This window comes from Chionomys nivalis, chromosome 8 (assembly GCF_950005125.1).
Source record: "Chionomys nivalis chromosome 8, mChiNiv1.1, whole genome shotgun sequence".
Lineage (NCBI taxonomy): Eukaryota > Metazoa > Chordata > Mammalia > Rodentia > Cricetidae > Chionomys > Chionomys nivalis.
Genome location: NC_080093.1, coordinates 79,553,052 through 79,570,377, shown reverse-complemented (window position 1 = coordinate 79,570,377; position 17,326 = coordinate 79,553,052). Strand labels below are relative to the sequence as shown.

Below are 17,326 nucleotides of genomic sequence, written 5' to 3'. Positions count from 1 at the left end.
TCATTTATCCAGTCAGTCCCCTGACAATCCTAGGAAGGGGATTTCATGTTCTCCCTGCTTGTCACATGCAGAAAGACATAAACATAAACTTAGCTTGCCCACAGTTTGAGTGTGAACTGTCTACTATACTCTCATATTTGAACACTTGGCTTCAGTCTAGTGGCACTGTTTGGGAAGGTTGTGGAGCCTTTAAGAAATGGAGCCTTGTTGGAGCAAGTGAGTCGCTGAGGCAGACTTTGAGGTTTTCTATCCCCTCCCTACCTGATGTGGATGAGAAGTAATTAGCCTGTTTCAATGTCTTCCTCATCATGGTGGAATGATCCCAGAATAAATCCATCTTCCTGGACACTGCTTCTGGTTAAGTATTTGGTTATAACAATGAGAAAAGCAGGTAGGACAGTTCAGAGGTTGGTGAGAGAATGTGGCATTGTCAGCTGGGTGGCTTGTATCCCTAATCTCATCCTCAACCACAGCCATGTCTGACATGGCAGGTACACACCTCCTGTCCGTAGCCATCTGATGCCATAGTGAAGATAGACTCTCTTTTGAGGCCAAGGAGAATGGCACGGGGTTTTGATCCTACTTCATGTTCTGGCTTTGTGGGAGTCTAGACAGTTTGGATGGTCACCTTCCTAGACCTGGATGGAGGTGGGAGGACCTTGGACTTTCCACAGGGCAGAGAACCCTGACTGCTCTTGGGACTGGAGAGGGAGGAGAAGAGGAGTGGGGGGAGGGGGAGAGGGGCGGGAGGAGGGGGAGTGAAATGGGAGGCAAGGAGAAAGTGGGAAAATTTTTTTTTCAATAAAAAAAAGAAACAGTCAAATAAAAGAAATATATACTTAAAAAATAAAAAAAAGATAGCCTCTCTTTTGATGTGACGTTTATTCCTGTTAACTGAGTTATCTATTCTATCTGACTTATCAGTTATTCCACTGACAACTCAAGCCAGGACAACATTCACTCTTAGTTGAGCTGTCTCTGGACTCTGACAGGAGACTTACAGTATGCCATGTGCCTAGCATCAAGTACAGCAATGCCCAAGACAGAGGAAGCCTGGCTGCATGGGGAAAATAATCTAGGTAATTTATGCTATGGGAAAGATGGAAACAAAGTCAAGGTGATTGATCGTTCTGTTCCAGTCACTAAGTCCATGAGTATGATCAGGAGCAGAATCTTGAGGGACACGGGCATCTGAGCAAAGACAGAAGGAAGAAATTAGGGCAACACTATGAGGTGAACATCCTTCTGGTGTGTTCCAAAGACGGTGAGGAAGTTAGCATGAGACAACTTCATTGGGACAGAGAGGACAGGGACAGGTACTGCAGACTCTAAAAGTACAGTATCCCAGGATGCTTCTTTCTGTCTGGTTTACCACCTCTGCCCTCTTGGTTACAGAGTGGCTGCTAAAACTTCCCCTGCACACGTTATATTCCAGTTAGAAAGAATGGAAGTGAGAAAGTGCAAAGGAGAGCTAGTCCCAGTGTATTGAATGTCTTCATCTGGAAGTATTTCTTGGGATTTTTCTCACCGACTCCTACTATCCTTTCTCAGATCACTTCTAACAAGAACACTGATAACCATTGCTTTTGTCTTGGGCACACTGTCACTCCAAATAAGATCAGAGCATGTCACCAAACAAAAAGGGCAGAATAAGTATAGATGGGTAGTGAGTGGGTACTGCCATACCAAAGAGATTACCAGAAATGTCCTGTTTTTCTGAAGCCCCTTTGGAATGGAGTCCTTGGGTATCAGATTCCGGAGTCTCCAAGAGAACCAGCACTAGATGCAGAACAAGCCGATTTTGGGGTGTGGAGCTGAGACTGCAAATCAGGTGGGGAGGCAATTTTGGGTTTACAGAGCTGTGCTTGACCACAGAAAGATCCAGGGACGGGGCAATAGCATCTGTGGCACAAGGGACTTGGGAGTATATGGGGTTGGTGAGTTGGGTAAAATGGGTATCTGGATGAATCAAGACTAAAGTCTAACACACCAGATGCTTCTTTTCCTTTGTTGATAAGATAGTACAGTGTGTTCACGTGCGAATATTTATGTCTGTGCATGTGAGTGTGTGCACAGGTGTGTACCTGTGTATGTGTGTGTATCTGTATATGCATGTGTGTATGTGAGTATGTGCATGCGCAGGCTCAGGGAACAACCTCTGTTGTCTTCCTCAGTTACCATGCATCTTGTTTTTATGAGATGGGGATCTCACATTGCTTTAGAACTCATTGATTAAGACAGACCAGTTGGGCACCAAGTCCTACGGATCAGCATCTCTCTGCCTTGCTGGTGCTGACCGAGATTCTAAACATATACTACCATGCTTGGCTTTTTTATGTGGGTGCTAGCAAACACTGTGCGGACTGAGCTATCTTTCCAAGCCTAAGATGGTTGGTATATTTTATCTTTTTCCTTACTTTGTACATTTCCTCCAAACCATGCCATAGTTCTTGCTAAATCCCCCAGAAGGAGTTACATTTTTATTAATCACTGTTTGAGAAAATGCCAGTCACAGAAGTTCAATGAACATAGCAACAACCTTTGCTTGCAGATCCCAAGAGTGTTTTATTTACACTAGAAAACAAATAGATCTACAGTCATTTGTTTGGTCCATGGTGGATTTGGGAGACATAGGAGTCAGAGTTCTGCAAGAACTGTATCTTAAGGATAAGGCATGAACTATTCCACAACCATTGCCTCAAGAGGCTTCCCTGTGGCCTGTCAGGACTTGGCCTACCCTACTCACTCTAACATATCTCTTGATTCTCCATTTCTTCATTGCACTCAACCTTCTCCAATCCTGCTTGTTTGCAAATTTACCCACTTGTCCTGATGTGCCTGATCCATCGTGTGCAAGGCCCATAGCAGTGGGAATCTTCTGTGTTGCCTTAGTCATGACTGAGTTTCCAGGGATCCCTACCCTGAGCATCAAAGATGTTCTCATTCAGTATCAGTAGAATACAATGTGCCTAAGTGTGTAATAAAAAAAGTAGCCACTATTAGATGCTAAGTAACAATGACCTTTCCTTACCGCACATCATCACTGTTGGCCTTGACGGCTGTATTATATGGGAGTTGCAGAGAAACAAAACAGGTAGGGTGAACATATATTACCTAATAAAGGGAGTTTATTAGACTGGCTTGCACCACAGAGGCAGGGCAGTCCAATGATATTTGCCGGATGCCCATGGAGTTGTTCAGTACACAAGGCTGGATGTCTCAAGCAGTCCCAAGCTAACACTGAAGGCCTAGAGGATTCCTGGAGACCTGTTGATTTTCAGTGGACATTAGAAGGCCCAGATGCTGGATTCTGACCTCAGGGAAAGATACTGGCAGCAACAAAAGGATAGATCCACTCCCTAGCACACCGGGAGTCCCAGGAATCGAATTTGGCACCACGGAACTTGTTTTAAAGGAAAGCATCCCCGTGAATCTAGTTTGAGATGCGGAGCTGGAACAGTTTGTTCCCCTTCTCAGCCATCAGAATATCGCCAGGTTGTAGTTAAGGCTGTGTGATACTTTACAGCGTCAAGTACTGGTTTTCAGGAAGCAGAGAATCTCTCAGTCAAAAATAGTGTTTCTCACTATCCTTACCTGGTGCCTCTTCCTTCCCTTCTCTTCTCGCTAGCTTCCCGTAACCACTGATGCTTGCAAACCCACGAGTTTTCCATTTGTACACCTCCATCTAGCACCCCTGTTTCTGGCTTTCTCCAGATCTTGCCTGCAGGAAACAGGCCGCTGGAAAGTTATTTGCTAACTAGAGCGCCCTCTGCTGATGAAAGAGTCACTGGAAATAGAGCTACAGGTCAGCTGTTGGTCTGTCTGCACGTCAGGGCTGGCAGAGTCCACTTCCCTTGGGTGGGATAGGGTCAAAGACGGAGAACATTTACCCACAGCCCACACTCTGTAGGGGCTTTTTTGACCCTGCCGCCCCCCGCTGACGTGGGATTGTGATCTTCTGCTGGAAACAGGGATTCTGCGGTTGGAGGCGTTCTGTGCCAGAGTCTCACATCATCAAGCAGAAGCAGGTGAACCACCTGCTTCCCGATGTCTGTGTTTGATGCAGAAGTGAAACTCAGGAGGAGTTTAAAAAATTCTTCTGAAGAGCAAAGTCGGGTCAATTGGTAACATTTGGGTAAAAAAAAAAGAGAGAGAGACTATAAAAACAAGAAACAGACGTGATTGAGATTAAAACGGAAACCATATACCTCTGTAAATTTGAATGTTAGTCTGAAGTCTATTTAAATTCAGGAGGCAGGCAAAGCCCCAGTTCACAGGAACCTATGGCAGGATCATTTGGAAAGGACAGGGAATTTCTTTACTTGGTGCTTAGGTTGTGACCAAGCTGATTACCTTTCCATTCTCCGCTGGTCAATGCCGTCACTTCCCGTGAAACAGACGACACACGATATCACCATTTTCATGTCTCCTGGGAGACATGAGTCTTCTTTTACCTTTTCTACTTACCAGTACTGAGGGGCAAGGATATTGAGCAACATGCTTACAGATCATGAAGTGAAAACATTGCTGAGATGGTATTTGAACCTGGGTCTATACCAGGCTCCAAATGCAAACCTGCATCATTATGCAAGAATGTCCCTGGCTCATTGTACCTGTCCCCAACCCTGTGATTGATGGATGTTCACTCCTCATAGAGATTTCACTCGCGGTATTGCGCTGTAGTAAGTGGCAGAGCCAGCAGAGGTAAAGAAATGACGCCAGAATCTGCCCTTAGAGAAACCGGAGTTCAAAGTCCTGGTGTTACACAGCCTACTCCAGGCACCCTTCTGTGACCAGACCTCTCCTCTCTCTGATGCTTTTGGCTACTTAACATCGGCACATTAGGGGCTTGCTGTGTACTCTAGGCTGGCCTCAAATTGTAATTCTCTTGCCTCCATTTTCCAAGTGTATGTGTGTGTATGTGTGTGTGTGCCCACAAGGTTGGCTTTATGTGTCAGACCGAATGAAAAAAATTACTTGTGTTAGTTATCTCATTTAATCCTTATGAGAAACTGCCAACATAGATCCTGTTATGTGAAGCCCAGTTTTATGGGTGAGGAAATCGAGGCATAGAAATTAACAATGGATACTTAACTTAGAACACAGCAGAGGCAGCAGGGAGATAGTCACTCAGTAAAGGAGTTCGCTCTCCAGGATCCACATTAAAAAAGTCGGTTGTGATAGCAATTGTTTGCCATCCAAGCCCTGGGGATCTGGAGACAGTTCATTCCTGGCAGTTTAGCCTTTATTTCCTTTTAATTTCCAGTCCCAAAACAAGAAAAGTAAACAACAACCAAATAAACAAACCCTAAACCCACCCCTGAGGTTGCCTCTAGCCTTCACATGCACAAACATACACATACATGTGCACATGCACTCATTAAACAGTCTAGTTCACATGCACAAACATACACATACATGTGCACATGCACTCATTAAACAGTCTAGTTCACATGCACAAACATACACATACATGTGCACACGCACTTATTAAACAGTCTAGTTCACATGCACAAACATACACATACATGTGCACATGCACTCATTAAACAGTCTAGTTCACATGCACAAACATACACATACATGTGCACATGCACTCATTAAACAGTCTAGTTCTCATCTGTTGCATTCATTCCGTGCACTCACACTGGAATTGCTGTCAATCACTTGTCTTGTCCCTCTGTCCTGTGGTACAGTCCCTTAAGGGCAAAGACTGTCCTAAACATTCCCTTTGCAATCAATAGCTTAGGCCTAGGCACACCCAATGACTCAGAATACTCTCTGGCTAGTTCAGCCTTCCATTCTGGAAAGTGATGGAGAAGAAAGATTTGGCAGTTGGGATGGTGGTGGGAATTCCACAAATCAGGCGAACTTCTTCAGAGCTCTGGCTCCTGGGAGCCATAGCGTGGGAGCGTAAGAACCATATTTAAAAAGAAAGGTTCCTTGGGGAATCTTCGTCATCCCCAGATTTCGCTAGCCCAGCAGGATGCCTGCATGTAACAGGGTCCCATGCATCTTGGTGGAATGAAAAACGGAGATTGAAAACCCCAAGGACTCTGGATACAGTGGCTGGAGCCACTGCTGAGTCTCAAGCAGGACCCCGGCCTCTGCCAGATCAACCAGACCCACCTGCCTCTTTATGAATAACTGGAAATGGAAAGAATTGTCTCTCTCAGTGCAAAGAAGCTACTTCTGTTTGGTGAGGTTCAGCAAACTTAGGGTACCCACCTTCTGGATCTCCCAGCTGACTGTCTGCCATACTGAGATGGACATTTTAGATACCCCAACTCACCCCAGCTCTCAGCTATTTCTTCTTCTGTTACATCTCTACCTCCTCATTTGCTCTAAAGTGTTTGAAGGGCTCCTTATCTTGGACCCAGATTCCACCTCAGGTAAATTTTCACCAGAAGCCCATCAAATCAGTTGTTTATGGCATCTCCAAACCTACTCACCTAGGGCGACTGAACCTCTTTCTTATGTGGCTTTGGCTTTTCATGAGTCAAGATAAACAACTGTGTTTCTCCAGGGCTTTAGGCCCAGGATCTTTAACCTCAGTGCTGAAGCACTGAGGCCCTGAGGGAGTTGAGTCAGAGCCTGGGCCCTGGAGAACTCCAGTTAATTGTGTCACCTGGAGGAAGCCTAAGTCAATGCTGCTTTACAGGCAAAGGCAGTAGAGATCTTGAAACAAGGTGGGCAGAGGGCTGGAATACTCCACACTGCCAGCCAGTGTAGGGTTTGGAAACTGGGTTTACATCTCCTCGTCCACTCACTCAGAACGAAGAAACCTGAAATCCGGGGAGGGGAGATGACTGGACCATGGTGGAATAGGCTCAACAGAGACTACATGTAGCCAAGAGGGAGGCCGCTCTTCCGCACCTACTTGAATCCATCCACTTGGAGCTACGGAGCAGCTAAGTGGTTACAGAGATGCTAACATGCACTACCCCAAGGCTAGCGGTGAATCACGGGACCCTGGTTACAGTCATCTCCATGGTCTGACTTCCTGGGCTCTGGGACTGGCTTAGGGGTATCTTAGGACAGAGAGACTACTCCATGAGAAAAAAAAATCTCTTTGCATCTTCAGAGAGAATCCTGGTCTAGAAATGAACTAAGGTTACAACTAGTCTCAGCCACAGAAGCCAGGCCTCTTGTGATGCTCCAGTGTGAACAGACCCGGTGTAAGATAGAGAGAGGAGGAAGGGAAAGAAAATTCTGCAGGAGTAGTTCTGGGTTGCTGGATCAAGCCAGGCCTGTAGTCGGTCCTCTGAAATATCTAGTTATATGATCCGGTAAGGTTTATTTTTAGATTGTTAAACCAGGTGCTTTATTTCATGAACTATAAATAATCCCAGCCGATAAGCAGATTAAGAGGAGACTGGTGAGCTAGGGAGCTACTCTCCCATACAGTGGGAATGCCTTTGTGCCTGGCTGCAGAGCTGGAAGGTGGACACGGACGGGACTTCAGGCCGTCGGGGTAGCAGGTTGGCCAAGGACACACGCTATTCCAGAAGCGCTCTCATGAACCCATGGCCCCTTTGCAAGTCTCGGTAGTGATGGTGACCACATTTCCTTTTGAGATTCCATGCCTACATCTGGCTCCTCTGGCCTCCAAACTTGCTGTAGGTAAGGGTCCTCCTCACTCACCTTGGGATCCTTGTAACTGACCCCACATCTGACACACAGGTCGGTGCTCTGGTATATCAGTGCAGTGGACCGAAGGGTCCATTTCCTGCCACTGTTAGCCTCATTCCCTGACAGACTCTGTACATATCCACTCTCTTCACTGTAAAAACCAGGATGCTGTTCAAAAAGGCAAGAGGCAAAAAGTCAAGAATTCACTGTAAATTCCCAACTCAGCGACAGAGACATCAGTCCCCTCCTTGTGCAGACATGCAAAAAGAAAAGACACTAAGACTGAATCAGAGAGGGCTGGGGGAAATTTGAGTTCAGAGAGAATATTCCTTCCAAACTCTCTTTGGTAGAGGAGAGAGCACAGGACAAGGTCAAGGGGTAGTCCTGGAGGTTCAAGGTCACCAACCAGAACTGGAGAAAAGTGCTTCTCCTTACATAGCAAGGCTGGACTCTCCCAGCTCTCAACTTAGTACACACAGAGAGTCAGACATCAGGACTGGCTGGACGGAAAGCAGGGCAAGAAGGGAGACTCTGTGGTTGGGCAGGCACTGTCTGTTATGGCTGGGGAGGGCTGGGAAACTCCTTTAGCCACCAAAGCATCCACTTGCCAACTGGATTTGGTGGATGTTGGATTGTGAGTCCTTAGGGACCGGAGAAGTGAGTCAGCGAGCCCTGCATCTTCAGTTGGCCCTGGGGTGGGGGGTGACTCAGAAGTCACAAAGCTTCTGCTGATTAACCTCAGAGAGTCATTGAGAAACTCCTCCCCATCACTTCACTCAGTGATCCAGGAATCCCGGTCAGCAAGAGCCCGGACCTGTGACACTCCCACGTTTCCTTCCATCTCCACCTGCCAAGGTTTTCTCAGTGTAACCGAAGATCTCGGGACGGAAAACTCCGCTCCTCCTATAACTCTGCCTTTAGTTTTCTGCCACATGGAACATAGGGTCTCAGGACCCCTCCCTCTTTTTTCCTAATCTCCGCAAGCCGAGTTGCCCCGTTGGCTCGTCTATTTCCCACTCTCCTTGTCTCAACCCAAAGCACTGACCTTTCCGCACCCCCACCTTGTTCCCACGCCGTTTTGGGGATGTCTGTCTGTTTCTCTCGCTCCCGCCCCCTCCCTCACCTTCTCCTCCCCACGCTGCCCTCGGCTCCTCCTCCAGGCCCCGCCCTCTGCTCAAGGCCCGGGTCCCTCATGGCCCCTTCCCCAGGCCTGGTCACCCGAACGCCCGCCTCAGAACCCTGGGGGTGGGGTGGGGACCCTGGCCGGAGAGGAGAGGAATCGCGCAGGGCTAGCTCCCTCCTCTCGTCGTGTCCCCGCGCGCGCGCGCCGCGCCCCCTCCGCGGCCTCCCCGCGCCCGCCTCCCGCCTTCCCCTCCTCCTGGTGACGTCCGGGTCCCTGCCCGTCTGAAAACTCCGCGCCGCGGCGGTGGAGGCGGCGGCGGCGGCGGCGGCAGAAGAGGAAAGGGAGGTGGAGGTGGTGGAGGAGAGGAGCAGGAGGAGGAGCAGCGGCGAGCCCGGGCGACGGCGGCGGGGCCCGAGCGCGGAGCCCCCGGGATAGAGCGCGCACCGGGTGTCCCGGCACCCCGCTCGCCCCGGGCCGCCGCGGAAGATGGTGGCGGCGCCGTGCGCCCGGAGGCTGGCGCGGCGCTCGCACTCGGCGCTGCTGGCGGCGCTCATGGTGCTGCTGCTGCAGACGCTGGTGGTGTGGAATTTCAGCAGCCTGGACTCCGGAGCTGGCGAGCGGCGGCGCGCGGGGGCAGCGGCGGGAGCAGCCGAGCAACAGCAGCAGCCCGCGGCCCCTCGCCGGGAGCGAAGGGACCTTGCTGCCCATCCGCCCGCAGCCCGTGGAGGACCCGGAGGCCGAGCAGGCGGAGGAGGAGCACGGGGAGGCGGCCCCGGAGGAGCCCGCGCGCAGCAGCCTGGCAGCCGCGGGGCACTGGCCGCCCGGACGAGGGTAAGGTGCCCTTTCAGAAGGGGATCGGTAGCCACGCGGACAGAGAGGAACAGATGGGAGACCCTACCCACGCCTCCCACCAGTCCTTGCCACCCCAGTCCGGGTATCCGAAGGGACTCTGCGCCCTGGTTGCCCTGGCTGCCCTGGGCAGCTGCAGGGTCGTGCACTGAGCAGCGCTGCTCTGTGCGGAGTCTGAGGACCGCCCCCTTGGGGTCTAGAAAGTGAGCTCCAGGGGAGACGCTCTTTCAAGAGGGTCCTGTTCCCTGTCACTCTTGCTGGGTACCCTACTTGCTCTCTAGGTGGGGGTGTTGAAGCCTCACTCCCACCCGAGTGCGTGCATGGGATCGTGACCGATCCTCAGCCGCTGCTCAGGGGTGGTTCTCCACGCAGCCTCTCTGGTCTGAACTGTTTGCCGTGGGCTGGGAAGGGACCTGGAATGAGTGTCTCACTCAAGCCATGTCCCTGGTACCCAAATCAACACTGGGTCACTCGTGGCTGATCTGACTTTGGGTCCTGTTTTCCCTGGGTGTCTGCTGCTCCTGTTTCAACCTTCCTCAGTCCCTAACCTTGCCATCACCTGCCCTCTCTGACTTCACCTCCTCCGGAATCCGCTGCTTCGGGGCACTGGCCGTCAGTCCCAGCTAGCTGTCTCTGACTTGACATAGGTGGCCCGTCGCACTTACTGTCATTTTGTCTGACTACACTATCACCACACCTCTGGGTGTGCTTGGATGCAGACAGTCAGGGTTCCAAAACTGTTTCCCACAGTTCTTCTAGGGCTACCTGGTTGTCTAGGTGGGGTGCCAGCTTGTCTTCCTCCCCTTTTTTCAACTTCTTTGTGGATATCTGTTTCACCTTCGTCTGAGCCAGGAGGGCAGGGGAACTGAGTCCCTAACTGTGGCAAGGGTCTCTGCTCTGCGTGGGAATGAATGACTGTCTGTCTGAGAGCTGGCTCGATATGCCATGTGACTGACTGTCCATCATCCCAGTTCCCTGTAGAGAACTGCCTAGCTTCTGAAGGACAGTAGCCACCAGGGGAGTGTTTCTAGGATCTGTAGGAAGAGAACAGTCCTTGTTATTGCTGGTTACTCCAACAGCTCTTGCTGAAGACCACCTTGACACTGTATGTCAGAAATGCTTTTTGATGTGCTCAAATTCCTTGGGGTTGTCTAGACCCTTATTGCCTGAGCATAGCTCTTGTAGCCTGTGGGCTGGAGCAGTCTCAGGACTGGATCTGACGGCATTTGACTGCTGGGTAGCCGCCAGGGAAAAGTCTTGCCCTCACCTGTGGTGCAGAGCAGACTGAGGCTTGTGGGTGAGAACTGGAGCATTTTCAATGTCCCCAAGTCCTTCTTGTTTGTACCCAAGGGGACCCAGGCACTCTCTGTCTTTGAACTCCCAGAGTTGATCATGTGTTCCGACTGAAATAATATTCTTTCTGGAATTAGAGACCTATTGGGAGGTGAGAGAGACTGTGAGCATGTACTGCTGGCCCAGTGTGGAAACAGACAGGCTCGGGAGGGGACCATGGGACTCACTGTGCCTTCTGCAAATGGGGTTCAGGAGGCACTTTCAGGGTACGCAGACCACCTGTTGAGATAAATGAGAAGGGAAGAAAAGAAGCCAGCTGACAATTTCTTCATAACTCCCTGATGTTCTGAAGCGATCCGCAACTCCTCCATGTGTGTTCAGCTAGGCGTGTTATTCCCTCTTGTCCTAGCCCAGTCACATCAGGTCTGCAGTTGGAAAGGTGGATGGCAGGGTGCCACTTCCCCTTTTAAGTGTGTTTTTGGATTCCCAGTCCTAGCAGCAGAGTTACTGGGCTTGTCCACAATTTTGCTTTTATCCATAGGTTTGCATATATCCTCCCGCCTGTGCCCTCCAGTGCCTCCATTTCTTTACCTCCCCACGTAGACATATATGCATTTTGTTCTTTTTTCTTTCACTTTTCCATTCCTGGTAGTTGTCAGCTGTCCATTCTTGTTGCCGCTCCTGGACTTGAGTTTTCTGTCATATGCTTGCCCCTCTGCTCTCTTCCCCCTCTCTCACGTTCATCCCCAGGGGCTGCATTGTGCATAAGATGGCTAAAGCTTGGGGGTCTATCCTCCTAAAGCTGTGCCCACCCCAACCCCTGCCCTCTCGTGGAGCTCAAGGAGACCAGAAGGGGGCAGGCTGTTCCCAAAGTCCACCAGAGCTGGAGCTTAGGATGCAGCAGAGAACCACAGACTGCTAACAACCACGGAGGCCCCTTGCAACATGCTGTTCATTTCTGGACCCTGCCTGGGCTTTCTGCCTGCATGATGATGCAGAGGGATTCCAGAAAGGCATTCAGGAGTGAGACACACACTTGTGCACACATATGTGTGCACAAGTCAGCAGGCACAGGAGCACTCACACACACACACACTGTGATTTTTTTCCAGATGGCTTCTGCAAATATCATGGAAGCATATGTTTGGACAGTGATGCTCATCTTTGTGTTCCACTTCGTGGCAGGCAGGGTAGGGTGGACAGTCATGGCCTGGGTGGGTGGGTGGCAAAGGGTGCCACGTAGTTGTTATGGATAAAGTATTCCCTAACCAGTACCTGTCGGCTTCCCCTGGCTGCTTTTTTCTCTCCCAGCTTCTGAACTGTGAGTCTTTCCTGTTTAGAGCAGCGCTTGTGTACAAAGCTTGTGCCGATGGCTGGGCATTGGGGACACTAAAGAAGGAAGAACGGAGCACCCAGGTTTGTACGCAGGCAGGGTCAGAATGTGTGTGCCCTCTGACGAGGATGGTGGTGAGATGGGCATTCCTGCAAAGGTTTGCTGGCATCCCCTTCTCCACTCAGCCTCTCTGAACTCATACATTAGCTCGAAGCAGATTATAGCTGAGTTCTGTAGCGGGGAGTTTTCTCTGGATCTCAGTAAGACATGGACTTTACTGTAGTCTCGGAATATAAAACAGAGAGCACTGAGCCGTGGATGAGGTAAAGTAGGAGGGATGAGGAGACTGTCAAAATGTCAACCAGCAGAAGGTCTTGAATGGATTTGGGAGGAAATGAAAGCTGTGCCTGTGAATGCCACACCTTTATTGTTTTTTCCCTTGCCAGTCTCTGTAGTCCCAGCATTTATCCCTTGTGCCCTGAGATACACTGTTACTTACTAAGTTCCCTTTAAGAAATCTAGTTTTGTATTATCCTTGCCCGCTGCACACTTACAGTAAGCGGGGTTTTTGTGCAGTCTCACCCCTTTGAAATGTGACTTTTCAGCAGGGATTTCTCATTCTTCACATCACTCAGATAACCCCGGACTCTTTCGCACAGCAGCAGGGACTTTGAAAGAAGGTTCCAGTGGCGTTGGAGGCAAAGCTTTTCTTTCTGTCCAAATGTTTACATGCGAGAGAACAAAACAAAGAGTGTCTGGCGGGTGACTTGTTTCCTCTTCACTTCCAGTGGAATGGTCTTTTCTGAGCAAAGTATTTTCTGTATACTTTGTATACAGAAGTGTGTATCCTTGAACAATATATATCTTACTGCAGATATTGCCATCTGCTTAACCACACACTGAAATTGTTAAATAAAATAGATAAATAAAAGCGGAAGTAGTTATATAATTTAATGATAATATAATAAATACAGGCTGTGTATCAATTATCTGAAGCACTTTGTATGAAAGAGTGTTTCGAAATTTGGATTTTGAAAGATATTTTGAAATATTAGCATGTAAATAGCAAGGTACGGTGAAGGGTGGGACCCAAAATTAAATACACAAAAAAGTAAACAAAATTATTTTCATTTTCTCTCTTTTTCTTCTTTCTTTCTCCCCTTCCCCTGCTTCTCTCTTACTTCTGCTCCTGCTCCTGCTTGTCTTGCTGTGTAGCCTAGGCTAGTGACAAAATCTTGACCCTTCTGGGATTATAGCTATATGCAACCACGCATGGCTTGAACACTTCATTTGTATGCTATGTATGCTTATATCCATGGCTGAAAGGTAATTTTGCACATTATTTGTGCCTGTCTTTTAGCTGTGACCTGTCATGAATCAGGGTTAGAATTTTCTGCTCACAATGTCATGGCTGTACGTGGGAAATTTGCGTTTCAGAGTATTTAGGAGGTAGGATATTTCAGGCTATGTATGCATGCATGCAGTCACTCTCCTTCCACGCTTACACGAGGGTTCTCCCTGGTCTGTCAGTTCTTTTTTTTTTAAACCTTTAGAAGGTTAAGTGGTAACATGTTTGCTAATTTTCAAGTTGGAGACCAATTGAGGCTTAAAATCCGTATTTTCCGGGATTGTTTAACTTTGATACATAGTCTTAATGGGAAAGAAAGCTGGTGACTTTAGTTAGGGCAGAAACTTGATATCAGTGTGTGGGGTCCATGTGTGATTTAGAGTTTGAAGTATCCTTAGGTCTACCTCTGTGATGTGACTCTACCTGTCTACTCTGAAGTTTCTACAGGGAGAGGATTGTAAACCTGTATGCAGAGACTCCAGATGCCCCACCAATACACCAACTGTGCAGGGTGGGGGTCCTCCAGCCATCAGATTGTCCTTTATAATCTCCCCCTTTTTCTTCCCTTCTCCCCCGATCTCTGTGTGACTGTGTGTGATATACATGCTCATGTATACATTCATGTTCATGTGGGTGTGTAGTCATGTGTATCTGGGTACATGTGTATCTATGTGTGCTTGTGTATAGAGGCCAAAGATCAATGTTGGGAAGCCCCCAGCATTACCAAACTCGATTTTTGAAACAAGGTCTCTCACTGAACTCGAAGCTCACTGATTTTACAAGGCTGGCTCACCAATGGGCTCCAAGGATCTGTCTCTTACCACCTCCGAGTGCTGGCATTATAGATGTGTTCTGCCAGGCCTGGAACATGTGATAGGCCCCACACAAATGTAAGAGTCAACAGGACACCTTCTGATATACAGAGGGTCAGGTCCCAGCTTTGTACTGTCTTGCCTCCATGGTCTGGGCAGGTCTCTCTCAGCTTCTCTGTAACTTGGAGCCACCTCCGTGGGATGAAGAGAGAGAAAGGTCCTGACTCATGAGAACTGACTTGCTCTGGGCCCAGACTGACACTCTAGTGCTAGCTGGTCTCTCAGAAGGAAACCCAAGAGTGTGTTGGAATAAACATTTGCTTTTTTAAAGTTACTTAGTTTTCCCCCACACAATAGAGTTGAGCAAAACTGCAGTAGAATGCCTTAGGGTCCTTTGGCATGGGCCAGCCTTGGCACAGGACAGAATGAGGTAGAGAGGAGAGTAACATTTATTGAGCATTGGCTGTATGCCAGACATTATCTTGGTGTTTTAGGCTTTTGCATCTATTAAATTTATTCCCACCAAATCCCCACCCAGTGTGTGTGTGTGTGTGTGTGTGTGCGCGCGCGCGCGCGCATGCATGAATCTGTCTGTCTATATGTATGTCTCTATGTCTTTGCCTCTCTCTACAGCAGGCTATCCCTCCTTCTACTAGCCATTCAGCGTCTACAGCTCCACTCCAGGAAGCAAGGTGTCCTGTGTTCTGTTGCTCATCTCATACAAAGTCGAAACTGGGTGTGCTGAACTCAGAATTGTTGGCTCTAGGATTAGTCGTTTTAGTGCAGGCATGAAAAAGGGCTCTGCTGACAGCATCTCACTGGGCACCCCTCCCTCCAGGCAGTTGTTACACAACTGTTGCTGTGCTCATGTAGATGAAGAAACTAGGAAGCCATCCTAGGCTGCCTTTTGCCTTGTGCCGCCCAGTTCTGAGCTCCTTGTCTGTGTAGCTTTACAAAATTCTCTCACGCAGCCGTATGCTCCTTGAAAGCCCTTGCTCCACTTTAACAGACTCATAAAAACTGTTCAGTCTTGAGAAGAGCCAGATCCCTAAGAACGATGTGACTTGCACAGTGGTAAGCGGCGGGGCTGAGATTTGAACCCAGGCAGTCCACACTCTGAATAGTCTACTCCACATTCTTTATGTCATCACCCGACCCCAGCACCCCAGAACTCCACTGATTCCAACAAGTTGCTTAAACCCAAAGGCAAGGTTTTTTTTTGTGTGTGTGTTTTAAACTTTAGTTTCATATATTGAAGGAGCAAAGTGGTGCTTTTAAACACACACACACACGTTTCTGTAATCAAACAAATGAGCATATATGTATCCTTTATACCATGTGGCACCCCTTGTTTGGGTGACAAGAGCACTCAAAACTACCCCTTTAACAACATTCTCGAGTTCAGTGAGTTCATTAGGAAGCACAGTCCTCCGAGTCCCATTTTGCATACATAGACGTGTTCATCCTGGTCTCTGCTGGTGCTGTGCCCTTTGTTGTGCATTCTATTTGAAGACAAGGTTTTATAGATTCTGAAAGGAAGCAAGAAGTGTGACCTCTAGTGAAACACAGAGGAGCTGATTATGACTTCAGAGTCTTGCCCAGGGAAGGAGTCCTAGATTCAGGAAAGAGGGACTAGGGACAGGGAGGTGTTGTGTAAGGTTTCTAGGAAAGGATCCTCACGCTGTTCCTACCACTCTATGCTCAGTTAAACCGCTCAATGGTTATCTCTGGAGAAGGCCAGGGCCTGGATATTGCATCAAGAGTTATCTCTGTGAACATGCAGTCCATGTGGGTACTTCCTCTTGCAACAGGCACTACTTGTTTGCCTGTGGAAACTTCCCAGGCTGTACCCCTGTGAGCCCCGTAGCTAGCCCAGCCTTCTACCTTGGGCCACAGAGTTATAAAAAAGTGGTAGAAGGTAGGTAGGTGTTACCATAGCCTGGCGGGGGTGGGGGTAGGAGAGACTGCTAACAATCAGCCCCAGAGTCAGAAGCCCAGGTCCCTGACCAGGTGGAGAAAGCTGGGAACTCATTGCCAGTTAATTCTTTTGAGGATGTCTCCCCATCCACCCAGGCCTCTTGAAGGCAATGAAGTGGATTTGTTCCTGAGATCTGGCTTGCCCCAGTCAGGTGACCTTGGCTTATCTGAGCATCTAATCCAGGCTAATGAGTCAGGGGATGCTAATGAGGCAGTGTGCTTAGACTTATCTCTGTTTGCTTTAGGATCTTTCCTATGCTCCTGTGCTGTAAAGCCAAAGTTGATGTAACGGTTTCCTACCACAGATACGCTCACATGGCAGCTGTGATAATGGCGGAGGAGATAATGTTAATAACGAGTGTAACTTGTATTCTTGACTATTTATCTTGTACCAGACATTGTGGATTGGTTAGACGGTTCTACTACCTAATCCTTTACACCAGCCTAAAAGCGAAAGCTGGTATCGCATCTCTGTTTTTACTGGTTAGAAATAATAAGTTTGTGCAATTAATTGGGTGAAAGTTAAATCCATGAGGAGAGTCCAAACTAGGAGTTGAAGTGTGGTGACTACAAAGACTGTGTCCAGCTCACTGTTGGTAAATCGCTTGTTTTTAGCCCTACTTTCCTACCATTTATTCATGGATACTTACATACGTCTATTCACCTATCCATTCGCGCATTCATCAACCCTTCACCCATCCATTGGATCATCCATGGGTTCATGAATGCATCAATGCATGCACGCATGCATTCATCTACCCACTCACCCACCCATCCATCATCCAGCCATCATCCATCCATCCATCCATCCATCCATCCATCCATCCATCCACCTACCTATCCACTCATCCATTCATCCATCCATCCATCCATCCGTCTTTCCTTCCTTCCATCTATCCAACCACCTATACACCTACTCCTCCACTCATCCATCATCCATCCATTTTCCACCCATCACT

General features: G+C 48.6%; 1 protein-coding gene across 3 annotated transcripts in view; it reads left to right on the top strand.

The window, feature by feature from the left end:
* Positions 1 to 9,077: 9,077 nt before the first annotated feature.
* The window catches only part of Xylt1 (xylosyltransferase 1), a 292,416-nt gene continuing 284,167 nt past the window's right edge, over positions 9,078 to 17,326 (top strand). For all 3 annotated transcript variants that reach the window (XM_057779365.1, XM_057779364.1, XM_057779363.1), the window contains exon 1: positions 9,078 to 9,586. In XM_057779365.1, the coding sequence (XP_057635348.1) occupies positions 9,242 to 9,586 (345 nt within the window). In that variant the 5' untranslated portion in view covers positions 9,078 to 9,241. The remainder of the gene's footprint in view (positions 9,587 to 17,326) is intronic.